This window comes from Sceloporus occidentalis, unplaced genomic scaffold (genome assembly GCF_023333645.1).
Source record: "Sceloporus occidentalis isolate IW3139 unplaced genomic scaffold, rSceOcc1.0.p SCAF_4, whole genome shotgun sequence".
Classification (NCBI taxonomy): domain Eukaryota; kingdom Metazoa; phylum Chordata; class Lepidosauria; order Squamata; family Phrynosomatidae; genus Sceloporus; species Sceloporus occidentalis.
Genome location: NW_028316984.1, coordinates 152,211,235 through 152,221,534, shown reverse-complemented (window position 1 = coordinate 152,221,534; position 10,300 = coordinate 152,211,235). Strand labels below are relative to the sequence as shown.

Below are 10,300 nucleotides of genomic sequence, written 5' to 3'. Positions count from 1 at the left end.
GTCCCCAGGACATACAAAATGGTGGCGCCCGTTCCACATGGGGGCCACCATTATGACGTCATGAACGCGCCGCCTCCAAACGGGGTGGTGCAGACATGACGTCTTTGTGCTGCGCGAGGGCGCATAGAGCGCCCTTTCCGTGGTGCTAGAAGGAGCTCCGAAACAGAGCTCCTTCTGCGATTTGCGTCACTGGTGCAGCCTTTAGACGGCTGCGCCAGTGACGCAAGGGAAAAGGGGTTCGAGTGGCCCCTTTCTCCTCCTCACCGCCGCCACTGGGTGTCCTTGGGGCTTGAAGCCCCAAGGACACCCCTTTCCAGGCCTTTTGACGCTTCCCCGCGGCCTGGAAAGTAGCAGATCGGGGCCCCAGAGGCTGCCGTTCTGGCAGCTGAGGCCCTGATCCGGCAGGGAAAGGAGCGCCTACAGGCCGCCCCAAAGGGGCGGTCTGTAACGCGCCTTAGTTACTCATCCTCTTGGAATAAGACTTGATCTACAAACAAACACACAAATACCACCCCCCTCCCCCCAAGACCAATATAGAGAATTACTACTAAAGGCAACATTGACAATCTGTCCTAAAGTTACTAGGAGAAATATAATAATAAGGAAGGATTTTTTCAGCTTATTTTATTTATGTTTTGCCTTTCACACAGTATGGAATCCAAGGCAACTCACAATGTAGATTTTAAAAAAATACAGCTAAAAACAATCATTATTATAAAAATAATAAAAAATAATAATAATGAAATAAGCTATTCCATTTAAAACAGCATCAATTAAGACTGTTTAAAAGTATGTGAAACATAGTAATGTGAATAAAATTACAGTTCCTCCCACTCTGCAACAACCAGTTAATAGCCAAGAGTATGTTGAAATAAGAAGAGCTGTGCTTGCTGGTAGAAGGAGATTTTGATGACAGTTACCTGTGAAGAATACATTAAAAAATGAAGCATCGTCCTATTTCTCAGTGTGATTTTGGTATATAAACACAAGGTCATAAAGATTCAGGAGTTACTGAGATCATTTCCCACTTCTCTGTCAGATGCTGGTAAAATTCCAAAATTCTGAAAAAGCTGGGAAGAGATTAATTTTTGACAAAGGTTACAGGTGTAGCAATGTTTGTTAATATCAGACAATGCAGAAGCACGTATACCTTCACTAAATCCATGTGACAGTTTCTTTATCTTAGAGGAATGAACATACTAATTGTACATGCTTCCTTGGCTAAGGGCTCACCCAACAGGATACATGAATAATTTTTCTGCCAGGCAAATCTATCACAGGTACCAGAACTAAAGCTGGTGCTTGCTTGCCCATTTGCTCTTCAAGATGTCCTTGGAGTCCTGCAATATAAACAAACAAATTTAATTTGATACCTTTCCATTCACGATTTTGACTATGAAGTCATTAAATAAACTTAAGTTATTGTAAAGAAACAGATTTATCAAATGCAAGTGAATAACAATCTGGAAGAAAAAGACAGAACGTGGAGATCCCACACTGTGCCTGACAAGCTTAATGATGTAACTGTATTTCTTCATTTATGTAATTAAGTCTGCAGTCCTGTGCATACTTCCTTGAGTGTGTACCCTCATTGAACCCAATGAGACTTCTTGCTGATAAAACAGGCATAGATTCAAGAAAGAAGTGAATACGCTTGTAGGTCTCTTAATGAATGCTTAGGCACTGATGGACTGGAGGATGATAAAAGAAATTTTAAGCTCAAACTAGGTGAACAGATGATTATGGTGAGAGGCCTGGTTGCTTAGGGTCTTCAGGAGTGTTGTTTGTTTTTTGATGGAATATAGCTTCTCAAGGACCAGGTTGACAATTCTGTTCTATTTCTGGATCAAGAGCTGTTTCTAGATTGCTGCCAGTGGGACTATAAACTGCCTACTGGGAGGCCCCATGTTTCTAAACACTAGTGTCTGGGAAATGATAGTGGGAGTGATTGATTTTCATGTCCTGCTCATGAGTTTCCTCCTGGCAACTGTGGGAAATGTGAACTTTGGATTAGATAGGTTTTAGGCCTGATGCAGCAGAGATAACTATATTTTTTCTCCTCTTTTGGATACTACTTTCTTTCTTTCTTTCTTTAGCTCTGTTGGCCATAAATTCAAGTTACCACATGAAAACTAAGGATACACATTAGTGCTTGTTTTTATACATTTTTGTATGTTGAATACTTGTGAGTCCCATATTAGTCCCCCCTGAACCCAATATTGGAGCTATCTAAAGCCTGCTGTGACGAATTTAACAACTTCTTCGTGGATAAAATTTCTCGGCTAAGGTCTGATCTCGACGCTGTTATTAGTTCAGAATCGAGAGTAGAGGCGTCCAGAGCTTCCGTGGACTCAGTTGTACTGGATCACTTTGAGTCTGTAAGTACCGAGGATGTGGACAAGATTCTCAGCAGCGTTAGGAAGACGACGTGCTCTCTCGATCCCTGTCCTTCATGGCTGGCAGTTCAAGGGGGAACGGCGGTAACAGAGATGTTGTGCCGAATTGTTAATTCATCTCTCAGGGAAGGCCGATTTCCATCTAGTCTAAAAACGGCCATTGTAAAACCTCTATTAAAAAAGCCCTCCCTTGACCCCCTAATTCTAAATAATTATCGGCCTGTTTCACTGCTGCCATTTCTAGGGAAGGTGATCGAGAGAGCGGTTGCCTCCCAGCTGCAGGGGGTCTTGAAGGATACGGATTATCTGGACGCATTTCAAACCGGCTTCCGGTCGGGCTATGGGGTTGAGACTGCCATGGTCGCCTTAGTCGATGATCTCCGTCTGGGCATGGACAGGGGTAGTGTGTCCCTGTTAGTGCTCTTGGACATCTCTGCGGCCTTCGATACCATCGACCATGGTATCCTTCTGGATCGCCTGGGGGAGTTGGGCATCGGGGGCACTGCTCTGCAGTGGTTCTGTTCCTACCTCTCAGGTAGATTCCAGATGGTGGAGCTGGGGGACTGTCGCTCCAATAAGAGGACCCTTACATCTGGGGTCCCTCAGGGAGTGATTTTGTCCCCTATGCTATTCAACATTTACATGAAGCCGCTGGGAGAGATCATCCGGAGACACGGGGCGCGGTGTTATCAGTACGCTGATGACACCCAAATAGTCTTCTCTGTGTCTCCGACTGATGCAGTGACTAGGGAGGGCATCTCTCCGCTCAATGCCTGTCTGGAGTCAGTAATGGGCTGGATGAGGGAAAACAGACTCAGCCTGAATCCAGAGAAAACGGAAGTACTTGTGATAGGCTCCCCCGGTCCCAGGAAGGAAATTTGTCCACCTGTCCTGAATGGGGTCACGCTTCCCGTGAAGGACACAGTTCGCAGTCTGGGGGTGCTTCTGGACTCGTCGCTTCACCTGACTCCTCAGGTGGATGCGACAGTCAGAGGTGCCTGTTATCAGCTTCGGCTGATATGCCAGCTGCGACCCTACCTGGGCCGGGGGGACCTTGAAACAGTGGTACATGCACTGGTAACCTCTCGACTTGATTTCTGTAATGCGCTCTACATGGGGCAACCCTTGTACCCAACTCGGAAGCTACAGTTGGTTCAGAATATGGCAGCAAGGCTGGTCACTGGTAGCTCCAGGGCCAGCCACATAACACCTATATTGAAAGATCTGCATTGGCTGCCAATTCGCTTCTGGGTGCAATACAAGGTGTTGGTTTTTACCTATAAAGCCCTAAATGGCTTGGGCCCAGAGTACTTGAAGGACCGCCTCTCCCCATATAATCTGCCCCGCACTCTCAGGTCAGGTGGGAGACAACTTTTGAGAGTTCCCAATGTGAGATATGCGGTGTCTGCGCATAGGGCTTTCTCTGCTTCAGCCCCGCAGACTTGGAACTCTCTCCCTGATGAGCTCCGCTTGGCTCCCTCCCTGGAGTCTTTTAAGAAAAACCTCAAGACTTACCTCTTTCGCCAAGCTTTCCCTCACGTGTCCTAATGCCATCCTTCTCCTTGTGTATTGTGTGTATTGTAATGGTTGGAACTGCTTCCACTGTGTTTTTACTGGTTTTTAATTATTAGGATTGAATGATGGATTTTATAATTTTGCATTGTATTGTTTTAATATGGGGGGACTCTGATTGTGTAATTTTGTATTTTTATTATTCTGTAAACCGCCGTGATCGAAGGAATGGCGGTATATAAATAAAATCTCATTCATTCATTCATTCATTCATTGAACGGTTTCTTCTGTACAGTTCCAGCCATCGACTGAGGGCCCTTTCACACTACACAATTATATTCATTTATTTATTGAATTTATATCCCGCCTTTCTCCCAAAATGGAATTCAAAGCAGTTTAATTTTTTTAAAGAAAATGGAACTAAAACATTAATTATAAAAGTTAAAAATAATTAAATAATACTAATATTAAAATATAACAATTAAAAACACAGTTAAAATCATTTTCTAAAAAAGAAAAAAGAAAGCATGAAAAGCTTTACAGTTACACATACACAATATTACTGTCATGTGCCTTCAAACCATTTACAACTTATGGCGACCCTAAGGCAAATCTATCACGGGTTTTTCTTTGCAAGTTTCTTCAGAGGGGCTTCACCATTGCCTTATCCTGAGGCTCAGAGAGTATGAATCATAGAATCATAGAGTTGGAAGAGACCACAAGGGCCATCCAATCCAACCCAACAAGGGCATCTTAAGAGAGTTATTGTGCAGGAGGCACTTAAGATAGCCCCTAATTCATGTCTCGCAAGGAAGAATTGATGGGATAGTGGCGATCACCTTCACATAATTGGTGACAGCGGTGGGATCAAGGGCTGCCAGGAGAGAAAAGTAGTTGGGTGGGTGTGTTTCTCACCGCGATAGTCTATGACACTACTGAACTACTGAAAGTTCCTTCACACTCAGATGAACAACAACTTGCCCTGCAAAAACAACAACAACAACACCGCGCACACACACACACAAAACCCTAGGTCCAGAGTGTGTTCAGCAGCATGAATGGCACTAGATATGACTTGGGACAGACCCATGGTTGTTATGGAGGGATGAAATTCTAAGCTGCTCCTGACAGAGCAAATTCAGCATGGATGTCAAAGTCCCCCAGCACAACTATCTGAGGGAACTCCAACACCACTGCTGAGACCAACTCAGCCAGCTCAAGAAGGGAGATTGTTCAGCAGTGGGGTAGGCAGTATACTGACAGAATCCCTATTCTGTCCTGGCCACCCACCTTTAGACAGACACACTCATACTCAGCAGAATGTGGGACAGGGCACTTAGTTTGGCAAATGGAATCACAACAGACCACTGCAACTGTACTTCCTCGCCCCCCAGGCCTTGCCTGCTGCTCCACAGAAAACCCAGGTGGACAAAACTGGGAGAGATTACTACCCGCTCCTCAGCTTCATGCAGCCAAGTCTCCATAAAACAAGCCAAGTTGGCATGTTTGTTTAGGTTCAAGTCCTGAATCAAACCTGTTTTTTCCATTTACTGTTCTTCCATTTACCATTTACTGAATTACAGCACTATGATTCCATTTTAACTGCCATGGTTCTATCCTATGGAAACCTGGGATTTGCAGTTTGGTGATGGATTTTTAGAAGGCTCATTTAGAGAGCTCTAATGTCTCACCAAACTACAAGTCCAGGATTCCACAGAGTAGCCATGACATTTAAATGGAATCATAGTTCAGTAATTGTATGGAGTGAAAAGACTTTCCAATACTTATCTGAGACTCTTGGGTAGCCAGGAGGTTGCCAGGGGGTGGCACTATACATGTGGGTGTCCTGTACAAGGTGACTTTTCTAGAACTCTGGTGGAAGACAGCTTGGAAAAGTTCTATATTGGGCTACAACTATCAGACTCATCAGGCACTATGAGTCTGGGAGCTGTCATCCAAAATAACTGACAAACACTTTCCAGATTTTCCAGGTATTTATTCCACTTTTAATCTGAGTGTTTTAATTTTGAACTAAGTTTTTATCTTTTTTATTTTATTTTCAATCTCTTGTGCTGCTATTTTAGGTTTATTGTTTAAGATGAGATATGTGGAGGGCTTGCTATTGGTGTGTGTGTGTGTGTGTGTGTGTGTGTATAATTAGTATTACAGTGCAGTCCTAAGCATTCTACAGATATAAATCCTAGTGGGTTCAAAGGAACTTTCCCCCAGGTTTATGTGTAGATTGAGTCTGAATATCAGTATTGCTTAAATGTGCAGAGAGGTTTTTAATATTTTAAAGCAGTTGACGTTCTGAATGTTGAAATATGTGTTATATTTCTCTTCTACAGTATTACTTCATTTCCCCTCTTAAATTAGAGAAGTTTTTAAAAAGTAACTCATTTCAGCATAGTAATTTCTTTGAGGGCAAATACAAATTCCCATCCAAAGTCTCATCAGTAGATCTATGCATAATTAATAGACATAAACATATATCAGTGATTATTATCTCAAGATAATTCAAATAAAAGTGTGACTAACCCAAGATAATAGATGAACAATGGAAAACTAATTTGCAAGGAACATTAAAAAATAAAAAGAGGTTGCATCTTTTAAAAAAAAAGTGGTGGTTGCTAAGCCGTGTAGCCAGTTTCAAAGCCGGAAATGTAGATCTGGAAGACATTTGGAGGAAAGGCGGCCAACTTGGGCTTTTAGCTGGCCCCCTATTGTCAGATTTTACAATTGTAGCAATGCAGGGCTTCTCATGCCATCAAGATTATTGGCTACTTAGGCAGAAAGCATCATCTTTTCACACTGACTACAGAGCTGTGAAAAACTCATGTCATTTGGAGACTCCTTCTACTGCTTATTTTTTGCTCAACAGCTTTACGAAGGATAGAGCATCAACTCATTGTCCAGGGTCTTCTCATGCAGATACTGTCACCCTAGGAAGGGGTTAACAGATGGAAATGGTTCATGTTAGAGGTGAATATTGACAGAGCTGAACTCACAATCAATAGTCACCTTAGAGGTCAAAAGGACTTCATGTTTCATGTTCAAAGCAACTCCTTTTATGCATTCCAGCAAGGCACTCATCCAGGGTCAGTAACAATAAGGCAAGTGGAAATATACCTGCACCCATGCTTCCACTTTCACACAGTTGTTAAACAGATGAGAAGTATAGAGAGAAAAATCTAGTAAAATATATCTTAGTACTAGTGAAGTCACTGGCCCAGAAGCTCTTCTGCACTTCATATTCCCATTTCCCCCCCTGTGGGCTTTGGACATATTTTCTGCAGAACTAAGGTTTAAATCATTAACTCACATACACGACTCCAGATTTTCTAAAGTACTGATATATTTCCTCTCCAAATATATTTAAGGAGATATCTACTAAACTTTGCAAACAAATATTTAACACCAAGACCCCATTTTAAAAATATCTTATTTTTAGACAGAACATCTGGCAAAGAGGATGAAACCTTTGAAGTGTGAAACCTAGATAGTGTACTTATAAGGCAAACTAAAAAGGATGCAAACAGAATAATTTTTAGCTCTAAAATTTAAAACTTATATTTTTATGAGATAAATTAATCCCAAGGGAATTGCATCATGTTTGCCCATTGGAAGGGGGAAAAAGAAGATATATTTCATTCCCTACTTCTTAGAAAAGTTAATTTAGTGTCAAAACCTTCCATGTGTATTGTTCTATCAGCATTTTATAATCTTTGTTACTACAATAAGTAGTTATTTCTGTGCAAATTTTGAGAATTCGTCTATATAAATTCACAATGAGGTTCTTGTAATTTGTTGCTGCTAACAGAGGATCATGAGGACTATTCTAAAATAAATATCCTCTTCTGTAAGGAAGGATGGGAAAACATATAATCTTTGCAGAAAGAAAGAGCACATTTTTTTATAGAAGCACACTTTCCCCAGTGTCATCACTACGCTCCTTTCCTCTGCTATTTCTCTCTGCATTTAAACCAAATACACTGTTATATCACTTAGCGCAGGCCTTCAAATCCCAGAGCTAATAAAGCTCCATTGCTTCAGCTGTATGGATTTGACATGCAGCATGTGCTTTGAAGGGAAGCTTCACAGGGGATCAGGTTCCTAACAGTCAACTAAGAGTTCCAGTCCCAAAAGAGGTGCCCCTGGCGTGCTGAGCACTTAACCCTTCGACCAGTACCAACATGACTGTTCACAAATTATTGATGTCCCTAAATCCCTGGCAGATTGCAGACAGGTCTTGTCTCCCTTGAAGCCCCAGCATATGGCCACTAATGGGATGGATTAAAAAAAGGAGGGGAAATAACATGCATACAACTCAGCCTTTGCCACATGAATGTAAAGCCACAGAAACAGGAGAAGGTGATTGAACTGGACTGAACACTGCTAAATACATGATTAGCCTCTTGTTATGGATCATTTCCATTGATCTATATCTGGTTTTGCAGCACAGTTTAATTAAAGCTGTCTGGAACAAGCCTGTTCCCTAAATGATCAGCTATGCAATGAAAACGTGAAACTTGAGGAAGCTTGAGGGCTTTGAAAAAAACCTCACTAACTTTGTGGTTATTAACAGTAGCAGGAAGCAATATATATTCTAGAAAATTAACCATTTTGTTGCTGCACTTCAAGCACACAAACCTGGTTTAAAAAACAAGCAGACCTTGTTTCTTTTACTTTTGTTCTCAAGGTGAATCACTGAAGCACAACGAAGCCACTAAGCGTACATGTAAATTAATTATTTCTTCATAAAAGGGCTTGGCAGTGCAGTCCTATGCAGCCTATTCAAAAGTCAGACTCACTGAGTTTTATGGGATTTACTTAATGGGAACCATGAAAGCTTGAAAATTGGAAAGTTACCTTTTTAAGGTATCTAGGGCTGCATCTGTACTGCAGTCTGATACGGCTTTAACTGCCATGACTCAATGCTATGGAATTCTGGGATTTGCAGTTTGTTGTGGTAGCAAAGCTCTCTTGTAACATGTTGTGGTACCAAAAATCCAAAAATTTCATAGCAGTGAACCATGCAGTTAGAGCAGTGTCCAAATGCATTATTTTTGCAGTGCAGAAGTAACCTTGGTGTGTAATTTGTTACCAGATCTTGTCCCTGTTTTGCAATTGTAACAGCAATTTGCTGCATTATTTGTTATGATGCTTATTACTTTTTTTTGTTAATTTTGAGATGCTTTTGGTGTTGTGAATTGGTTTTTTAAAAAAAGATCTAGAATTTGAAAAAAAAGAAAAAAGAACAACAATCCTCAAAATGTCCTCCCCCACAAACAATTTTAGTACTTCCAAACTTAATGGAAAATATTTTGTTACTTGTTAAACACAAAAACAACATAAACGGCCATTACATTATTTTAAATACGTAAATTCCAAATTCTGTGTTTAAGTGTGAAGGATTACAGGATAAAAAAGCTCAACAGGAAAGCATGGGTTCTCGAGTTGCTCCTCTATTCACATATGAGAGTTAATGTTTACTCAACTGTCCCTCCAGAATATATTCAAGGGAGCTCCACCTAACCTCTAGGAGCAGATTTTCAAGGGGATGCAGAATTAGAAGAGCAGAGAAGAAAGCCCTATAAACATAAACTCTGTTTCATAGGAAAATTTAGATCTACCCTTAAGTCTACATTACAAAACAGGTTTATTACGCATCCGAGAATATGGGAAGCAGATAGAAAAGACATTAGAACCTGCTCCACCCAGACTATGGGAAGAGTCCCAATGAGTTGCAAGGTTTCTGTACTGCCTTACTGGGATTTTATTGCTGGACTTCAATTTTATCTTGGATGACCTTTGCATCCTTACATGTAAGAATATGGATGAATGAATGTGTGACAGTCATCTGAAATAAATGGGTTGTAAACAGTAGTCTCTGGTTGTTTTGTACTACTATAGAGGAAGTCATGGAAAAAAATATACACACTTCTCTCAACTGTTTTACACAATGCTTGGTTTCCAGACATTTTACTATCTTTGTTGTTGGCCTGTATGTATGTCCAAAGTATTTGCAACCACAACCATGGATTTCATACAGAAGTGTGTGGTTCAGATTGGAGATGGCAAAGCATTTTGAAAAACAGTCTGGTGAAATGTGTTACTAAAGCATTACCTTACTCACTGCATTTGGATAATGACCAGTGTGAATTACCTATGTGTTAACCATTAAATTTAATATGCAATGTGTAACACATTTGCTGACAATATGCAGCCAGTGAAAGCCACACATGCACATATGACAAATTAAAACTATGTAAGTAGTATAGCAAGACAATTTAGGGCAAAAACATGTTTCAAACTTCTGGCTTAAATATGAATTACTACATTTTCCTCTTTACTTCTCGCATCGTTATAATTAATCTATGACTTTCGTGGTG

At 41.0% G+C, this 10,300-nt stretch overlaps 1 protein-coding gene across 5 annotated transcripts in view; it reads right to left on the bottom strand.

The window, feature by feature from the left end:
* Nucleotides 1-667: 667 nt before the first annotated feature.
* Nucleotides 668-10,300, bottom strand: part of LOC149314862 (uncharacterized) — a 330,650-nt gene continuing 321,017 nt past the window's right edge. For 4 of the 5 annotated variants that reach the window (XM_089522021.1, XM_089522019.1, XM_089522023.1 and 1 more), the window contains one exon: nt 668-1,340. In XM_089522021.1, coding sequence (XP_089378147.1) covers nt 1,222-1,340 — 119 coding nt within the window. In that variant the 3' untranslated portion in view covers nt 668-1,221. The remainder of the gene's footprint in view (nt 1,341-10,300) is intronic. The other variant, XM_089522020.1, reaches the window with a different exon arrangement.